Source organism: Myotis myotis, unplaced genomic scaffold (assembly GCF_014108235.1).
Source record: "Myotis myotis isolate mMyoMyo1 unplaced genomic scaffold, mMyoMyo1.p scaffold_m19_p_3, whole genome shotgun sequence".
Classification (NCBI taxonomy): Eukaryota; Metazoa; Chordata; class Mammalia; order Chiroptera; family Vespertilionidae; genus Myotis; species Myotis myotis.
Window position 1 is genome coordinate 135,145,828 of NW_023416335.1, and position 20,770 is coordinate 135,166,597.

At 38.8% G+C, this 20,770-nt stretch overlaps 1 protein-coding gene across 3 annotated transcripts in view; it reads right to left on the bottom strand.

Moving 5' to 3' along the window:
- Nucleotides 1–20,770, bottom strand: part of TMTC2 (transmembrane O-mannosyltransferase targeting cadherins 2) — a 398,878-nt gene that overhangs the window by 97,928 nt on the left and 280,180 nt on the right. The window contains exon 9 of one of the 3 annotated variants that reach the window (XM_036300086.1): nucleotides 1,842–1,982. The exons of the other annotated variants lie outside the window; for them this stretch is intronic. Within the exon in view, the coding sequence (XP_036155979.1) occupies nucleotides 1,974–1,982 (9 nt within the window). The 3' untranslated portion in view covers nucleotides 1,842–1,973. Of the gene's footprint in view, nucleotides 1–1,841; nucleotides 1,983–20,770 lie in introns of those variants that run through there. 3 annotated transcript variants of the gene reach the window in all.

Genomic DNA, 20,770 nt, shown 5'->3' on the forward strand with positions numbered 1-20,770 from the left:
TGAGTCACCTTCTGTAAATAATAATTGTATGTGACTTACAGAGAAAGAAAAATTTACTAAAACAGCATTGTTCATAAGCAACACTCATTCACTTTCATGTCTGGAGTGTGAAGTGACCAGAGGTAGTACATATAAGATCACAGGAACTTTTAAAGTAGGTAGAAAAAAAACACACACACACACACGTGCACGCACACACACAGAAAATGGTCAGAGGCTGGCACATTACCAGCAGGACACGTTTGTATGTATAAATGCATATGACAAGCATAGCGCCAAACTGGATCATTCCCAAGTCCTAGCAGTACAGTGTGCTAGCTGAAGCATGCACGCAGGAGTCTTGGCATTGTTACAAAACAAAATTCTCATTCCCTTTCCTGCAGTAAGAGAAAATGTGTAATATCACAAGAAACTGTGGGCCACTAATGGGAAAAATGTGAGTAGAAAGGTGACACGGAGACGGAGAATAGAAAGTCTGACCTTGTTTGCCTTTAGATAGACTAGTTAATAGTAGTTCAACTCGGCTAAATTATCACTGTCAACATCTCACGCCCTGTTGACCTTGGCAGAAAACATGGGCTGTAAAGGCAGCAGAGAACTCACTAAACATCAACCTCCCAAATTGTCTTTGTCACAGTCTGAAGTTGAATTGGCACCTGAGTTGGCAGGTTTATCTGTGGAACCCAAGAGGGATGAATTGACACCCCCAATCATATGCACAGTGCATTTTTGAGCATAGTGATATGGAGGTACATAAGAGGGCAGTGCAGTTAGCTTGACACCACTCCTTGTGCAACTGCTTCAAATATACACAGAGCAGTCTTTGGAAGAAACATCATGACTTATTCAACTTCTCAAAATACAATTCATGTGCACTTTGGTTCCAGGGTATCATACCATGAAAAACACTTTTAAGACCTCGGGAGGGGGGGGGGCGGGGATGGGACATAAACGATTAAATTAAGAAGTCACTTAAAGCAGCTTTTATTTTAAAACTAGAGGCCCGGTGCACAAAATTGTGCACTGGGAGGGGGGGGGTGTCCCCCCTCAGCCCAGATTGTGAGAGGGCACAGGCCAGGCCGAGGGACCCACAGGTGCACGATTGGGGCTGGGCAGAGACGCAGGAGTCTGGCCAGCCAGGGAGGGACCATGGGTGGGCTCCAGAGCATGTCCAGTCTGTCTCGCTCAGTCCCGATCAGCTGAACCCCAGCAGCAAGCTAACCTACCAGTTGGAGCATCTGCCTCCTGGTGGTCAGTGCATGTCATAGCGACTGGTCGACCAGTCGACTGTCTGGCCCCTGGTGGTCAATGCACATCATAGCGAGCAGTTGAGCGGCCTTGGATGACCGGACACTTAGCATATTAGGTTTTTATTACATAGGATAAGCATAGATAGGTTATAAAAAGAGCAGCACTGGCATAGGGGAAAGAGCACAGGCTTGGGAATCACATAGATCTGAGTTTCACCATCTCCTAAGGAACAATCCCTAAATAGCTGGGCTACTTAGGCAAGTTTTTTCTTCTGTCCAGAATACATGACAGGGGCAAGAATGATATGTCCTGATGAGGTTTATAACTGAACAGTGAATGTAAAACTCTTATAACAGTCAACAGGACATAGGAAGTACTCAACAAATGTTAGCTATTATGAACTTTGTATAAGGACAGCAGTAACTACTATGCAATATCTTAAAAGAATTAAATGAGGTAAAATTGATTTAAAAAGCATGACACAGCAACACATTGTGAGCACTCATAAAAAAGTTAGTTCTCTTCTTAACTAGTCCTCTTATGCCTAAATCCATTTACCCAAAAGTAAGTCATAGAAGTAGATGATTATTTTTCATTTGTTTAAAACAGCATTCTTGTAACACAGTCACATGAAGAACATCATGATCCAAAACAGTTATCAACCACATTGTCTCTTGTTCTTGAATGTCTTAGATTACTGTGGGTAAAATTTTCCTTTGAGATCAGAGAATCTGAAGAAAAGAGAAATCAGTGAGAATACCAAAGTTCAAAACAGACGTTTCAGTAAAAAAACAACAAAAAAAAACTTAGGGCCACATCTGATCAAACTGGAAAAGCCACAAAAATACTGGTGACAGTTTCAGAATACATTTTCCCCCATCCAGAAATATGTGTTTGCCAAAAGGTCCACCCCTTTTGAAATGCCGACCTAATTTGGCAAGTTCAGGTTGAAGTAGTGAGCATGGTTCAAGCTGCTACCAATCTTAGAATAATAAGAAAGTAGAAAGTGACAGTTGACACTCAATATTGCAATATTCAGATGCCGGGTATTTCACAGAAGCAAAATTTTAATTAATCAAAATATATTTTATTCAACTCTGTCCTAAATCACACTTCTCTTTCAAAGCAAATAGCTATAGATGACCATATTATATCATTGTTTTAAAAAAGCATATAATGAAATAAGAAATGCTGGATAGGCAATGGAGGACAAAACAAAAGTACAGAAAACACCCAGAGAAGATGTTATTTCTAGCAGGTAGCTTCTGTATTGAAGAATAAGCAAGAAATAGTACAAAAGGCAGTTTCTGGAGCTGCCAGACTAAGTAGATTAATTAATGGAGTTAGAAAAGTATGAGACTAAGCTACGTGCCTAAATAAGTCACTTAAATCATATTATTTTAAGAAGATTTTATATAACGACATATTCATTCTTTCAAGAATAGTGACAGTTTTAGATTTGAGTGGCTTACAATAATAATCCATTGTTTTCATAAATATTTGGATCTCTACAATGTTATTCTAAAAAAAATTATTCCTCAGAATTCCAAATAAAGGTTTGTTAAATGTTACTTAGTACAAGTTATTTTAATATTTGTTTAAAATAGAGTAAGCGATATTGTGTTAATTAAAAGTTAATGCTTTCTAAGATCACATATGAACTCCAGCAAAACTATAGCAAAACCACAAAAAAGGCATGCTTCTTCTCTAATCATCATGTGTAAATTCAACCTAATCATCTCCTGTAAAAAATGTTTCATATTGCTCTACTTCCCATCAAATTTATATATCAAACCGATTCTTCAAGTAAATCATATAATGATTATGATAATTTCTAGAAAAGATAGTATTATTCCTGGCTGCCATACATCATACTTAACAAAATAAAATAGAGGATTATCTGTATTATATTATACCTGTCAGAAGAATACATATTCATTATCATCAGTACCACTGTTCATGAAATTCTACAAACTCTCTCTGAAATGAATGATTTATAGGATGTACTCTGCTGAGAGTAACTTCCCAGGCTATCAGAACAAAACAGCCAGAAGATGCTGCTCCACTATGTTATCAAATGGAAAAACAATAAAGGAATATATTCAATTTTACATTTTTATTCCTATCTTTCAATAATGTGCAGTTCTATAGTTATTATTTTTACTGAGACAAAAAGAAATTATTTTACAGACAAAATGTTGTTATCCAACTTTTATCCAATTCTTTAAATTAATTTTTAAATCCTTTTTTAATGCTGAGAAACTGACATTTTAAGGCAGAATGAAACAAAAAATGTAAGTCCTCATATTTTTTACTTAACTTTTAGCTACTCAAAACATCACTTTTCCCCCCTTTCTGCCTAGGTACTTGTATAAACCTTCACCTTTGCCATTTATCCTTTCAAATTTCTATTTTTCTTTTTCTCACTCTTTCCTTCCTCCATACAACATTAAAATAATTTATTTGCTCAACAAATAGTTACTGCTTTACAAGGCCTTCCCTTGGCATCTAAAGTAATGAATGGGACCCAAGGGGCAGACAGCCATGAACATAGCTAACAATAATAGAAGGTGATGGACCTATTTTCATGCGAACACAAAGAACAGAAGAATTATGTCCCTGAGGAAGGGCAGTGATGGTCAGCCCTATACCTTGACAGGGTACTTTACGTGAAATGAGCCAATCTCTGCCTCAAGTCATTTCACTCATAATGAGTCAACAGATATTTATGAAGAGACATAGTCCCTCCTCTCACTGTCTAAAAAACAACAAATAATAATAGTCATACACAAGTATTCAGCTATCATGGGGATATTCAAATGCATAACAACCCTGGAAGAGAGAAGCCCTAAGGCTGCCTGGAAGAAATCAGTAATTATTTTAAGAAAAGGAGGGTTAGAGATGACACTAAGGGGATGGGTCAGATGTTGCCAGGTGGAGAGACAGGGAAAAAGGCAAGAGTCCAAGAGTTGTATGGAAACATGGGGAACACAGTGCTGGTCTAAGTTTAGAAATGAGGCAGTATCTAAAACAAGGGGGAAGACACTGTGAATATGAACAGACCTTTAGTTGACAAGGGGGGTACAAGGTAACAATTCTCAAACAACTACCTGTGAATGCTGGAACATGAACTGCTGAGAAAGTGTATGGGGGATGGTGAAGGCAGGCTTCTCACTAAATGGGAAGTATAGATAAACAAGGGGAGGAGGCTAGAAAGATCCAGGTGGTAATGGGTTAGGATGAAGACATCAATACAAACATATGTTGAGTTTAATATAAAATACAGAGTTACATATAGAATGCACACACACACACACACACACACACACACACACACACACACACACACTGGCTAATATAGACACCTATCTCATTGCTCTGTCATCTGAGGGAGCCTGCAAACAAGGACACCCAGCCGGACTAAGTACCTAGAACACGGATCTTAGTTTCAAACCACTTGCCAATAAAAGGATCCAAGGCTCCTTGGAAAATGTCAGATTCTAGGACTTGGGCAGAAAACATATAAGACCAGCCAGGAGCATGTTATAGTGACAAAAAGTGAGAAAGCATCCAAAGGAAAACACACACACACACACACACACACAATGGAGGTAAGTTGAAGGGACATAGAAGCCTATGAAAGAACTCCCACTGATCAAAACTACACAACAAAACCAACTTGAGCAACAAAATAAACAGAAGAAACACATTTTAACCCCATGTATAAAATAAATATCCCTGAGTCCACACTAATGAACCTAAAAATCTTACCTAATAATAGACAAACATGTAAATTAACAATCCTTCTGCTATGCTCACCAGCCAATCAGGAGAGTATGCAAATTAACCCAACAAAAATGGCAGTTAATTTGCATACGTAGGGGCAAAGCAGCGGAGCGAAGACTGAAGGCTCCGTCTGGAGCCGCGGAGACTGAAGGCTCCGGCAGGAGCAAAGGCCTGGGTCCCGGGTGCCAGAAGAAAACCGATGCTGGCAGCCAGGGGAAGGGAAGGCCTACTGCACAAACCTCTTCGTGCAATGGGCCTCTAGTTTAAATAATAATTAAGGAGAAGAGAAGAGACCAATCTCCATGCAGAAGAATACCAAATAATCTATACAGGAACTCTGTCCCCAGAGAGCGAGCATAACTCCCACTCCTTAAGTGTGGATTACGTATGAGTACAGTATGGAAAGGGAGGGGGGAAAAGAGTGTCTTTACACTGGAAAAATCCAACAAAAACCCACCTTCAAGCCAGGTTACCCAAGTTAACAAAAACAGTGAATGACAAGTCACATTAGTAGTAAATAACGTGGATATGATGTGAGAGAATAACACTTTATCTCTGTGGTCTTCCTCTAAAACCTCACTCACTCTAATCCAACAAAACTCCAGCCAAATACAAATGGATTCTACAAAATAATGACCAGTAGGTCCCAAAACTATTCAGATCAGCAAAAACAAGAGAAACCTGAGAAACTGTCATAGCCAAAAGGAGCCTAAGGTAACAACTAAGTAAAATGTGGTATGCTGGGTGGGATCCTGGGACATTGAGGACAACAGAACACTGTTGAGGATACTAGAAATAAAACATTTGCTTTATTTAATAACTAGATGCCTGGTGCACGAAATTCGTGCATGGGGGGGGGCGCGAGGGGGAGAGTGTGTCCCTCAGCCCAGCCTGTACCCTCCAATCTGGGACCCCTCGAGGGATGTCCGACTGCCCCCTCACAATCAAGGACTCCTGGCTCCAAACCGCTTGCCTGCCTGCCTGCCTGATTGCCCCTAACCACTTCTGCCTGCCAGCCTGATCACCCCTATCCACTCCCCTGCCAGCCTGATCAACATCTAACTGCTCCCCTGGCAGCCTGATTGCTCCTAACTGCCCTCCCCTGCAAGCCTGATCCCCCTAGACTGCTCTCCCTTTCAGGCCTGGCCACCCCCAACTGCCCTCCCCTGCAGGCCTGATCCCCCCAGCTGCCCTCCCCTGCTGGCCATCTTGTGGCAGCCATCTTGTGTCCACATGGGGGGTGGCCATCTTATGTGTTGGAGTGATGGTCAATTTGTATATTACCTCTTTATTATATAGGATAATATATCAATATTGGCTCATTAGTCATTACAAATGTGCCACACTAATATATGATGTTAATAATGGAAGATATTGGAACTTTCTGTACTAAATTCTCAATAATTCTGGACTCTAAAACTATTCTAAAGAAAAAGTTCATTAAAAATTTAATTTTTAAAAAATATAATGTAAAATATATATCTACACTCATAAAAGACAAACATGCAAATTGACCATACATTTGCCATGCCTTTAGCCACACCCACCAGCCAATCAGAGTGACTATATGCAAATTAACCCAACCAAGATGGTGGCCGGCAGCCACGTAGATGGAGCAAGCAGGAGGCTTGGTTGCCCTAATGATGGAGGAAGCCAAGCTTCCCGCCTGCCGTGGCTGGCTCTGAGCTCCACTCAAAGCAACAAAGTTTCAAATTATAAAAGGTAAATAAACTCCAGATACCTGCTTTCAACCGGTCATGGCCTTGGAGTTGGAATGAGCAGGAGGCTTCCCTCCCGCCCGCCCTGGCCGGCTCTGAGCTCCTCTCAAGGCTACAAAGTTTCAATTATAGAAGGTAAATAAATCCCAGAATAAAAAGAAAAAAGAAAAAAAGGAGAGGCTGGGAGCTTCTGTCACTGGGGGGCTTGGCCAGCCTGAAAATGGCCCCCAGCCCCTCACCCAGACTGGCCAGGCACCCCAGTGGGGACCCCCCACCCTAAAGGGGCTGTGGCCAGCCTGCAAACAGCCATCAGCCCCTCACCCAGGCTGGCCAGGCACCCCAGTGGGGACCTCCACCCTGAAGGGGGTGTGACCAGCCTGCAAATAGCCATCAGCCCCTCACTCAGGCTGGCCAGGCACCCCAGCAGGACCCCCACCCTGATCTGAGACACCCTTCAGGGCAAACCAGCCAGCCCCCACCCATGCACAAGGCCTCTATCCTATATAATAAAAGGGTAATATGCAAACTGAACCTAACAGCAGAATGACTGGGAATGACTGGTCACTACGACACACACTGACCACCAGGGGGCAGATGCAGGAGCTGCCCCTTGGTGGTCAGTGCGCTCCCACTGGGGGAGCTCTGCTCAGCCACAAGCCAGGCTGATGGCTGCCAGTGAAGCGGTGGTTATAGGAGCCTCTCCCACCTCATCAGCAGCGCTAAGGATGTCCGGCTGCAGCTTAGGCCTGCTCCCTGCTGGCAAGTGGACATCCCCCGAGGGCTGCCGGGCTGCCAGAGGGATGTCTGACTGCCAGCTTGTGCCCGATCCCCCAGGGAGCGGGCCTAAGCCAGCAGGTGGACATCCTCTGAGGGGTCCCAGACTGCAAGAGGGCATAGGCTTGGCTGAGGGACCCCCCCTGAGTGCACACATTTTTGTGCATCGGGCCTCTAGTGTGTGTGTGTGTGTGTGTGTGTGTGTGTGTGTATAGATAGATAGATAGATAGATTGCAAATGCCAACAAAATTTTAGCCTGTTTTATTTGAATTAAAAATGCATGGGTATCTGTTGCAACATTCTCTCTTTATCCAGATGTTTAAAACATTTTGTAACAATAGCAAAGTCCTAAGATAAATTTTTTTTTAAATACCTATATGGGAGGGAGAGAATATGACAGCCAAGGAAAGAACTCTACCAAATCGTAAGTGCTTCCTCTGACGTACTACATGGTGAGGCAAAAGTAGGTTTATAGTTGTGAGTACACGAAACTCAGTTTATTCTTGTACTATTATTTATTAATTACTGTGTTATTTTCCATGAAAAAACTGTAAACCTACTTTTGTCCCCCCCTGTATTCTTTGAAGGATATAAGTATTAACATTTTGTACAGAAAAAGATTTTAAATATTGACATGATCAAATGCTATTTTTTTTCAGGAATTAAAAAACAATGAAAAGATAATTTGCAGCTGGTCACAAATTAATAAAGTGAATTTCCTCTTTCAAAATTATGGCTTAACTTCAATGAGTTTAAAAACAAAGTTGTTCTAATGGAACTCCCATTTGACCCAGAGATCCCACTTGTAGGAATATATCCAATATTCCTACCAATCAGAAAGGATATATGCACCCCTATGTTCATAGCAGCACAATTCACCATAGCTAAGATTTGGAAACAGCCTAAGTGCCCATCAGCAGATGAGTGGATTAAAAAGTTGTGGTACATCTACACAATGGAATACTATGCTGCTGTAAAAAAAGAAGGAACTCTTACCATTTGCAACAGCATGGATGGAGCTGGAGAGCATTATGCTAAGCAAAATAAGCCAGTCAGAGAAAGATCAATATCACATGATCTCACTCATTTTGGAATATAATGAACAACATAAACTGATGAACAAAAATAATCCAGTGACATAAAAGCATTGAACAGACTGTCCAACCTCAGAGGGAAAGCAGGGGAGGTGGGAGAGTTAAAAGAGCAACCAAAGGGCTTGTGTGCATGCATATAAGCTTAACCCATGGACACAGTCAGTGTGGGGGTGAGGGCATATGCTGGGAGGTGGGAACAGCCGGAGAGAGGTCAATGGGGGAAAGCGGAGACATATGTAATACTTTAAACAATAGAGAAGAATTTAAAAAATACAATATTTCAAAAAGAAAGTAGAATGCATAAAACACATAACTAATAAAAAAGAATTATGAAAAAAAATTAAAACAAAATTGTTTTGTTTTACCTATGTCCTGAAGATTGCAAACAGATCCTAAGCACATTAAAACATTTCAACTGTAGTTCAACTCGATTTGGTTTTGGACAGGTTTTGACAAATGGCTATTTTTAGAGTAGCTCTAGCCCTAATGATTTTTTTTTCTTCCAAAATCTTGAACGTGGTGATACCCTGCATCCTAATTTCCTGGAACTTCCTTAGTATCTCTGACCACCTATCATGGAGGAAAGCAAAGAATTACACTCAATTTTTACTAAATTCGTAGATGTCTCAAACTAAATGGCTACTTTAAGAATTAACTAAATTATAAATCACTAGGTTAGCAACACTCAAGTGTTCTTGCTCCAATGTATGGGTCTATCAGGTAAAACTGTCTTTTTCATTTTTGTCTATTCTGGAGTTTCCTGTACTCTGTCCCACTCCTTGCAGTTTGGTTTTTATTAAGTTCCCCAGAGTTTACTCAGCAGGACATTCATTTCTCTAGATGATGAGGTCAACTTTAAAAAAGGGCGCCATAGTAAGTTTTCTAAGTAGGGCTTTAAATACAAAATGACTTTCAGGTCCTTTAATAGGTTGTATGTATATTAACATATTTTAAGAAAGAAATATAGTATTGAGCTTTGCCACGCTAATTTAACTTTGTGTGTTTTTTTTTAAAGAAACATCTAGAATTATTAATGTTTATGGAATACATTTTGGGAATGTCTTCTGGATCTTTTGGGAACTGCGTTTTAATAGAAACTATCAGAGCAATAATGGCAGGGGTAAAATCTTGTTGGTACCCTTAAATTTCATCATATTTTAAACCTCCCTTTTATAATCAAGTAAAAGCAATTCTTGCCAAGTAACATTATTTATTGAGTCAGCTTTAATATTTATAGTCAAAGCAAGGGTATCAAATCCAATAAGTGCCTAATATAAATAGGCAGTTATTTATATTTATACATTTAGCACTGTTGAAGTGGTGAGGGGAAGATGAGTGAAGGTAATTACCACTTGTGGGGAATGTGCACTCTAGGGGAGAAGATGAAAGTAGACCTCAGGAAACTATCTAAGCCAAAGCAATAGATTTCAACGTAATCCTATACTGCTGCTGAGGCAATAATCTTTTTAGATATGCAAAGACATCTTAAAACATAGGACCACAGGCTCCTGATCAGTAATTTTCTGCTTAAAGTGCATAAATTTCTGATTCAAGCAGACAGAAATCCTGTTCTTCTAGCTATTGCTGTTTCATTTCAAGAAATAGTGCACACTATATAAGACATAATGTCTTCAAGCTCCATTTCTCAGAGACAAAATTTCCCAAAACGACCATTACATCCAACAACCACACTCCCTATTTCTTCATCCCATGACATCATAACGCAGGGCATGTAAACAACGGTCAGTGCCCATCTGAAACCCAGTGCCACGTGAGCAAAGGGTCCTAATCATATGTGAACCCTCACGTTCCTGGTTCCCACCTCAAGTAATTACAGTGCACACGGAATCACAGTGTGGGCTCAAGAATGTACCTAATTCTGTCTTTTTGACAAAGAGCCTCAATTATACTTCAGAAATGAGCCACAATTATATCTGCAATTTAAGCCTTTTAAAAGAATTATGCTTTCCACTGTGAGAAGAAGTAAATTTCAAGGCAGGTAAGTGCTCAGGTGCTCTGGCTCCAACTCAATGTTCTACCAGTTAAACGTTAACCAGGTAAAGGCCAGTGGTCACTTCACTTGGGCCTCTCACTCTGTCCTCCCTTTCAGTTTAGAATATCACATTTCTTCAAGACCTAAAATATGAGAGAAACTATATTCCATATATGGTATAACATACACAGCATGCTTACATTAAAAATTCAACTTTAAACTTCACTATTCCTATTTCCTTGTTACTTCACATATATAAATACCTAAATCCTTTTATCAATTACCTATATTAAAATTCTTTTTCTTTATTTAATGACTAGAGGCCCGGTGCATGAATATGTGCACAAGTGGGGTCCCTCGACCTGGCCGGCGATGGAGGCCTACGGGGGTGGGGGGCGGGGCGTGGCCGGCCAGTGGGAGGAACCCCAGGAGGTTGGCCGGCCGCAGGATGTTGGCTGAGGGAGCGCACTGACCACCAGGGGGCAGCTCCTGCATTGAGTGTCTGCCCCCTGGTGGTCAGTGTGCATGATAGCGACTGGTTGACCAGTCATTCCGGTCATTCCAGCATTAACGGTTGCTTAGGCTTATATATATATATAAATATACACAGAAATTGTCTTTTCACTTTAGAAATGCATTACAAGAAATCTAAAAATGAAAAATGATTTGCTTTAAAAATGAGCAAAATTTTGCATTTTGAAGTTAAGCATTTATGCACATCAGGTACCACATATGCATATTTTGGCATAATAAATAAAAGGCTAGAGAGCAATTTAAATAGCACAGCTCTCAGAAAAAACAAAGCATAGTAGTATAGGCTTTGAACATGGATCTGGATTTAACCTCTGAAGCTCAGCTTCTTCATCTCTACACTGGGTGTCTAGAGTCTGGGATTTGTGAGGAGGTGTTGGAACAGCATACATAAAGCGCCTAGTTCATCATGTGATAAAGTGTCTGTGCTTATCCAGAAGGGACTGTGCCTGGGATGACCACTGAAGAGGCAGGGTACAGAGCCACCCTATACATAATATTTAATTCTTTGTTAGGTAGGAAAGCAACAGATTCATGGCAAGGGAGATAGGCAATTAGTGAGAAGTTAGCTGGTCCTAGAAGCTCAGGACTTAGATAAAAATCAAGTTGAACTCAGAATTAACTGTTGCTTGGAAGAAGTATAATTTTAATATAAAACTAAGAATACAATCTGCAGCTCTGCAGGCTTCATGCTTCAGGTTGCTGAGGCTCATGGCCTCAATGTAATGTGGGTAAATATAGGAGAAATGCAAAAGCCTATGGATTTGTGAACACATTTATAGCTGGGCTGCTTCTGAACCTACTTATGAGACTGCAAAAACAAAAACTTTCCAATCTTAGAACAGATGTGGCTTTCTTTATATATTTGCATGTGTGTGTACATGTATATGAATATGCATATATATCCATACCCAGATTTCACAGAAAAAAGGTAACCTCCTTTGGTAAAGGTTAAAGATATTTGTGTTTGAAAAAGCATACATTTTGAAAATGTATGTTGTCTGTACCACCTTTCCTAAAGGTAAACATACTTACATCACGATGCTGTTTTAGCCAGAAAAGAGACTCAAATTTTATCCTATTAAAAAAATTTATCAGGCTAAGAAAATAGAAGACACAAGTTTAAAGTAGAGTTTAACTCACATTAAAATGTGTCCATGCTTTCTTACATGGCAGGAGAGTCACATGGTGCAGGAGGAAGAGTATCAACCTGGAAGTCCTGAGCATGAGTCCTGCACTATATGCAGCCCATCAATGGGGCGCATAGCAAATTAAAGGACTGTCAAGTGAGGAAAGAGTGCCTGCTCTATAATAAAAATGAGATCCTATGTCTATAATAAAAATGAAAGAGTAAGGAAATAAAATTAAGGTACCTACATAATTGTCCTTTCTGAAACAAGCCATTTCCTCCAATCACAAGCAAGGCAACCCACCACTGAAGCAGCTATCCATGGCTCTTGGACCAGTTTCTCCTCAACAGCATGCAACTTGAGACCAAGGAAATGCCTTCTTTGTCTCTGTATCTCAACTGTTTATTATAGAGCACTAGAGGCCTGGTGCATGAAATTCGGGCACGGGTAGGGTCCCTAGGCCTGGCTGGCGATCAGGGCCGATCAGATACCCCGCCTCCTAGCCTCCCTGCCTCCTTCTTCCCTTGTTCCCTCAGTGCCCCACTGCTGCTGCTGGTCGCCTGCCATGTTCCGTGCCACCCCCTGGTAGTCAGCACACATCATAGCGAGCGATCGAACTCCTGGTCTCCTGGTCGAACTCCCGAGGGGACAATTTGCATATTAGCCTTTTATTACATAGAATAGCCAAAGTGCAGGCTCAGCACATGTGTGTCAAATGCAGGTTGTGTAAAGGAGTGTGTTTTTAAGGGCACACCACTTGTCCATCTACATCCTTCTATATCCGAGTACTGGGGGAGTATGAGGGCCTGAGCCTGCTGGGCTACTTAAATTGCACTAAATGATAACTACAGACCAAATACAGAAACCAAACAAACAAAACAGTAACAATGAAATATAAGTTAGTTCAAAAGCAATATCATTCTATTTACCACTAAAAATAGAAGCATTTGGTTTCAAACATAGGCATGTATATGTAGATATGAAGCAGCTAGAATTATTTCATGTAACTTTTAATGCCCGAGAATTTGAATATTTTAATTTTTACTATTTCTAAGAATATCTGGCAAAAGGAAATATTTTTGTTGTTGTTAATCCTCACCTTATGATCTTTTTTCCATTGATTTTTAAAGAGAGCACAAGGGAGGGGTGAGGGAGAGGGAGAGAGAGAGGAGAGAGAAAGAAACATCAGTGTGCCTCTCTCACATCAATTGGTTTCAGTCAGACACTCAAACTACTGAGCTTGCCAGCCAAGGCAAAGGGAAATATCTTTAACAATGACTTCTACTGACATTCAAAAGCAAGAAATAAAATCCTGAGACATTTTGGATATATTTGAGTGGCAATCAGTAGAATGATTGCAAGATTGATTCTAGATAAAAATATCTGTATCTTGAAGTGAGGAGTTGGTCTCTAAAAAATGACTATCAGCCCTAGCTGGTTTGGCTCAGTGGATAGAGAGTATGCCTGCGGACTGAAGAGTCCTGGGTTCGATTCTGATCAAGGGTACATGCCCAGGTTGCGGGCTTGATCCCCAGGTGGCGGGCTCGATCCCCATAGAAGGAATGCAGGAGGCAGCCAATCAATGATTCTCTCTCACCATTGATGTTTCTATCTCTCTCTTCCTTCCTCTCCCTTTCTCTCTGAAATCAAGAAAAATATACTTTAAAAAATAATAAAAAATGACTATCAGATCCATTATGCTTCAGAGTAAAAACAATACAATAATAACTATATTATCTCTAGAATACTAAATCATAAAGTTTAGATGAGGCAACTTTATATAAAATGCTTACCTGAATACAGTATTGAAATAAAGTTTCTTCTTTATTTCATACAGTATTTCAGTAGCAAAATTTATGTTATAGTTACTCCTCTTTTCACAGAATAAATTTTGCAACTTGAATTGGACAGATACATAACAATGTTAGATTCACAGGAAAAAAACAAACAAACTATTTTCTCTCCCTCTAATCTAAATGAGGCTGTGTGGTGATTACCACGAAGTCTGGTCTGAAAAGGACAAAGTGAAAAATAACCCCACCTCTAAATAATAATTATTACAAAAGACCCAAGGAAACAAACAGCACAACACTTGAGACAAACTACATGGACACTACCGTACTCTGGCCTGGGGTACATAATTTTGCTATCGAATATCAAGAACTTTCACAACTGGAGTTTTTGTAGCATAATTAACAGAGACTAGACACAGAAATCTGGCTTAGTGTTTACTTGCAGAAGCCAAAATAAAAATTTTCTGTATCAAGAATTGCCATCAGAGCCTTCCTTCTCTCTCACCAACTAACCTAAATCTGTTAGTAAAATAAGCTATCAGCCAAACAGCTATTAGTACAATTTAAGTTAATATTAATTTCACTGGCTCACAAAAACTGAAAAATATTTGGCTTAAATAAATTGAACAGGACAAACAGGAAGGAAAACAAAAAAATCAAAATAATTATAGAACACACACACAGCTTTAGAAACAACTATAAACACCTGAAATAGCATAATAATAGAAATGTTATTTCTTCCTTTCTCTCTTAATGCATGCCCTATTTTAAATTCATAGCATTAGCCCTAGGTAATAAAGTTCAAACAAGAAATAAATCACAATTTTAGAGAGTGCCCCTGTATAGTATTTTAATTGGACATGATGTTGGTATAAAAAGTTCCAGATATTTTAAAGAGATGTCGCCCAGGCCCAACTATGGTATATTTAAATATGGACAAGACCAGTGACCCTAAGGCAGAACTACTCCCTAGAGTACCTGGGAAAACTTGTATTTTGTTATAATGTAGGACCTAAAAGTGCCAACAGCCAAAAACAGAAGTCCTAAGTTCATGACCTATGATGCTTAATAATAAAAATCTGTTGAACCACTCAAACTAACCTAGTATATAGAGGTAATATCTAAAAATGAGTTATAAAAAGGGAGAGACAGGAAATCCTGGCTTACTTTTACAATCTCCTATCAGGTATAACAAGGGGAAAAAGACTCCACACTTAAAATTATGTAATATAGAGTGAAAATTAATGATGCTCAATTCAGAAAACATCGAGGCTGTATCGAATTCTTCTACTTAGTAGCTAAATTATTCTTGGGGATGTGCCTTAAATCTTTAAAACTCAGTGTCCTTATGTATAAGAAGAGGAGGATATTCATTTTAAAGATTCACAGAATAACAGATATCAAGCCCAGACTCCCCTTCTAGGGTCTTGGAAGATTACTCTGTGTGCAACCTATAATCATGCCATTCTCTTTCATTTATTCAGAACATATCATTGGGAATTAGAGTGATGCCTAGCATGGAGTAATAAGTCTTAATACATGTGTTGACCAAATGAAAGGAATGAGGAAATGAGAATTGGGCTAAGAAAATAAAAATAGTCAAAAGTTATGCACCCAGCCCTCAAATAACTTAAAAAGAGAAATGCACAAGGAGGTTATAGGTGTAGTTACCAAGGTAGTGAATCGCCTGAAGAGATAAAAAGGGAAGACTTAATTCCTGTCCCATGTCTAGGGTCAAAAGGCAGACATAGATTTATTTCTGCCATTCAATCTGGAAGCACTATTATAAAGATAATGAGACCATGGTATAGAAGCACAGAGAAAGGAAAAAAACAACTGCTTGAAAGACTTGAGCAAGACTTCACCGAGGAGAGGATGTGGAGAAAAAGGAACACTTGTGCACTGCTGGTGGGAATGCAGACTGGTGCAGCCACTATGGAAGACAGTATGGAGTTTCCTTAAAAAACTGAAAATGGAACTCCCATTTGACCCTGTGATCCCACTTCTAGGAATATATCCCAAGAAACCAGAAACACCAATCAGAAAGGATATATGCACCCCTATGTTCATAGCAGCACAATTCACCATAGCTAAGAACTGGAAACAGCCTAAGTGCCCATCAGTAGATGAATGGATTAGAAAACTGTGGTACATCTACACGATGGAATACTATGCTGCTCTAAAAAGGAAGGAACTCTTACCATTTGCAACGTCATGGATGGAACTGGAGAGCATTATGCTAAGTGAAATAAGCCAGTCAATGAAGGAAAAATACCACATGATCTCACTCATTCATGGATAATAGAGACCATTATAAACTTTTGAACAATAATAGATACAGAGGCAGAGCTCCCTCAAACAGATTGTCAAACTGCAGCAGGAAGGCCGGGGAGGGTTGGGGGGCAGGAGGTAGGGGGGTAAGAGATCAACTAAAGGACTTGTATGCATGCATAGAAGCATAACCAGTGGACATAAGACATGGGGGGATAGGGGAGGCTAGGGGACTGTCTAGGGCGGGGGGATAAAATGGACACATATGTAATACCCTTTGTAATACTTTAAGCAATAAAAAAAAAAAAAAAAAAAAAAAAAAAAAAAAAAGACTTCACCGAGGAAATAAAATCTGAGCAGGTAGAAAGAGAAAAAGGACATTTTTCATACATTCTGGGAGATGATAAATCATTTTCAACTTTTCTAAATACTGTAAATACTATACAAATTCTTAAGGAAAAATCTGTACCAAAAAGTACTAGGTGAATCACTCCACTGGCTATAATAAAGGCACCAATAATCTGTTTTTTATTTGTCAAATAAAAATATAATTTTTATATGAAATCCTACTCTATAGTCTATAGTTGAATATCATTTTTACATATTTGCCTTGGTCAGTTTTGACAAAACAATAAAAACACCACTCCATCTTTATTTCTCTTCTCTTGAGACTAATAGACAATTCTATTTTACAATATTTAATATATAAAGCATTCAGAAGTCAAAATGTGTGGCATTTTTCACCTTGCCAATTTCATGTTAAGTCAAGGGCCTGTTACCAGGCCAAGAAACCCAAATTTAGACAAAAGCAATCCATTGGGATCAGAAATTTGCCAAATCTCATAATTCAAAAAGAAACTGTTAAAGACGGTTGTGAGGTTTTGGCACTGTGATTTCAAGTCATTCCATAATTGGGTTTGTATTTCATCTAATCAGCGAATCGGAAACTATAAAAGTTTGGGTGGTGTGGGGGAATTAAAATTTGGATTGTAATACACAAGTCTTTCCTTCCCTTCCATATGTTTAAGTGAGTTAAAATTTCTAAATCCCGTTTTTTTAAAATGCCTTATAAAAAATAAAGCAGCCTGTAAAATCATATTTTTGGTACAGGAAACTTAAAATATTAAGGCTTGAAAAGAACTTGGAAAAAAAGAATATACTGTTTGTACAGCCAAAGTAGTGTCAGACTCTAGGTATATTCAGAACCAAGTACATTTAAACTTTCAATTTTTTTTTTCTAAATGACCTTTTCTTCATTTTTGAAAATCAGGCATCTTATACTTGTATCAATATTTTTCAAAGGTGGTCATTTATCAATTTAATTAAAAATAATGTCAGTTGAAATCCTTGAGAACATCTCAAAGATAGTATTTGGGGCAAGTGATATAGATGAATTATATTCTTAAGTGGAGCTATATGAATTATCATACTGTCAAAATAATAAATGAAAATGGTTTTCATAAGTTAAAACAATTTTTTTTCTGATTAAACTCAATATATTAAAACCTCTAAATGGCAGAAATAGCAACTTGTCGCCATAAACTTTAAGTAATGTTCTCTTTTTCCTTTATTTTTTTTCTGTTGAGCCTTATATTGATTTATTTCATAATTTTTTAATTTTATTTCCTTTTCCTTTTGTTTTTATATGGAAATATTTCTTCACTTTATTCTCCTATCCTTCAAATGAAAATTGTTTTGATATCATATTTTTTATTTTATTTATGTTTTTATTTATTTTCAATTATGGCTTACATTCAATATTATCTTACTAGAGGCCCAGCCATTATGGCGTCACAGCCACAGGCCTTTTATGATATAGATATTAGTTTCCAGTGTACAACATAGTGGTTAAGACATTATATACTTTACAAAGTGATTGCCCCCCAGTAATTCTACAACCCACTTAGCACCATACATAGTTATTATAATATTAGTGACTATATTCCCTACACTTACTTTACATCCCCGTAACTATTCTGTAATGGCCACTTTGTACTTCTTAATCATTTCACCTTTTTACCCAGCCCTTTCAGCCCCTCCCATCTGGCAATCATTAATCTATTCTCTGCATCTATGAGTCTGGTTCTGTTTTGTTTGTTCATTTATTTTGTTCTTTAGATCCCACATATAAGTGAAATCATATGGTATTTGTCTTTCTTTGTCTGACATATTTCACTTAGCATAATACCCTCTAGGTCAGCCGTGGGCAAACTATGGCCTGCGGGCCAGATCCGGCCCGTTTGAAATGAATAAAACTAAAAAAAAAAAAAGACCGTACCCTTTTATGTAATGATATTTACTTTGAATTTATATTAGTTCACACAAACACTCCATCCATGCTTTTGTTCCGGCCCTCCGGTCCAGTTTAAGAACCCATTGTGGCCCTCGAGTCAAAAAGTTTGCCCACCCCTGCTCTAGGTCCATCCATGTTGTTGCAAATGGTAAGATTTCAGTCTTTATAATGGCCAAGTAACATTCCATTGTGTATTTATACCACATCTCCTACCTCCAATGGTCTATTGATGAGCACTTATGTTGTTTCTATATCTTGGCTATTGTAAATAATGCTGCAATAAACATAGGGGTGCACATATCTTTTTGTATTAGTGTTTTTAAAAGCTCTTTCTCATTTTTCATTATTTATGTTTTAATGACATCCTGCTTCATGAAATACTTCACTGCCATCTCTTTCTAACAATTTAAGAAATGTGTTTTCATCTCTTTCTTTCATTGTCCTCCTAATAATTTGTATCAGTTCCAATCTTTTACATTTGAGGCTTTTATATTATGATTTGTGATCTGTGGCTGTGCATATATAAATGTTTTTTTTTAAATCCTCACCTGATACCATGATTTTTAGTGATTTGAGAGAGACCAAGATAGAGACAGACACAGAGAGAGAGCAAGAGAGACAAAGAGAGAAAGAAACATCAATGTATGAGACAAATATTGCCATCTGCCTCCCCTATTCTCTCCCTCCCTCTACTAGAGATCGAACTTGCAACCTAGGTATATGCCCTGACCGGAAATCAAACCCACACACAGCCTTCTGGTGTATGGACAATGCTCCAACCAATTGAGCCATCTGGCCAGGGCATCCGCCCATTGATATTTAGCAGTAAGTTAAATAAAAGCTGAATGATGTTCCTTAGGCACAGATGTGCTTCCTAGACTAGACAGATTCACTTCTGTGTATCTGCTTTAGGAACTATCAATTATAGGGCCTCTCCAAAAGTAGGTATGTGGAAATGGTTTTTTTACAATGACCAGTTTCTCTAGAAAATAATTCAATAATTTCTTGGGAGGCGGGATGTGTGTGGGGTGGTGAGGTGGGGTAGCTGGTGGAGTATACACTCTGTGCTGTTGGTGTTCTGCATGTGGTAGGGGAGGGTACTGACGATCGAGTATCCACTGGAAGACATTCACTCAATCTTCTTTTCATTCCCTTTCATTCCATTTTCAATTGTGCAAGCTGTTGCTGAGAACTGACCTCTATTATTCAACAGCTCCGCCACCATTGAGCCTCCTTCCCCTTGTCATACAGGTGAAGTGCCTGGTTGGGGCATGTGTACATGGGGGAGAGGTCTGGCTGCTCCATTCGTTATAACTGATTACCTCATTTTATGCTCTTTAACTCTCATCTAAGCTGGATGCCTCAAAATCTTGAGTGGTCTCCCCAGGTTTCTTTCTGAGTATGTAATATATCTTTTCATTGTTATCCCATCCCAAAACCAGCTCTGAGAAATCAGTTGTAATATCTCCTTCCACTTTCTGACTTCCAAAATCAATTTAACTATCATCTCTTCTCTCACTCTGATCGTTCCCATGAGATTATTCTTTTTCAATCTTTTATTCAGTAAAAGTTTATTCTAATTTACCAACATAGTAACCATTACTTTGTTTACCATTCTTTCCATACCTCACTAAGTAATTCTTTCTAGATTTAATTGTTTTTTTGAAGGACATCCATAATTTATTTGGCAAAAGCTTTCAGTGGGCTGATTTTTTATTTAATTTCTTGGCCTAGAAATTCCCTGATTATGCAAATAAAGTAAATTCAAAACCCAAAGCCTGGTAGGAAAAGGACTTAAAATAAACTCCCAGCAGAGACTTCCTTCATTCTCCATTCAGATCCCATGCTGAGACAGGCTACTTTCTTGTATCAGTATGCAATCTTAGTCTGTATTATCCTTTCACTAAGAATATAAATTTATCTACTTTATTAGGCATCTAATTCCTAGCCTTCCACTTAATCTGGAGCTTTGTCTCTTATTCCAGCAAGAACAAAAACAAACAAACAAACAAACAAAACACCTCTTCCCTTCCCACAGGTTGTCACAAGCAGTAAACTATCCCAAATCAGCTACAGGATAGTCTGCTGTTTACTGTTATGGTGTTTAGTTCTTTCATTTCTAGCTACAGGAAAAT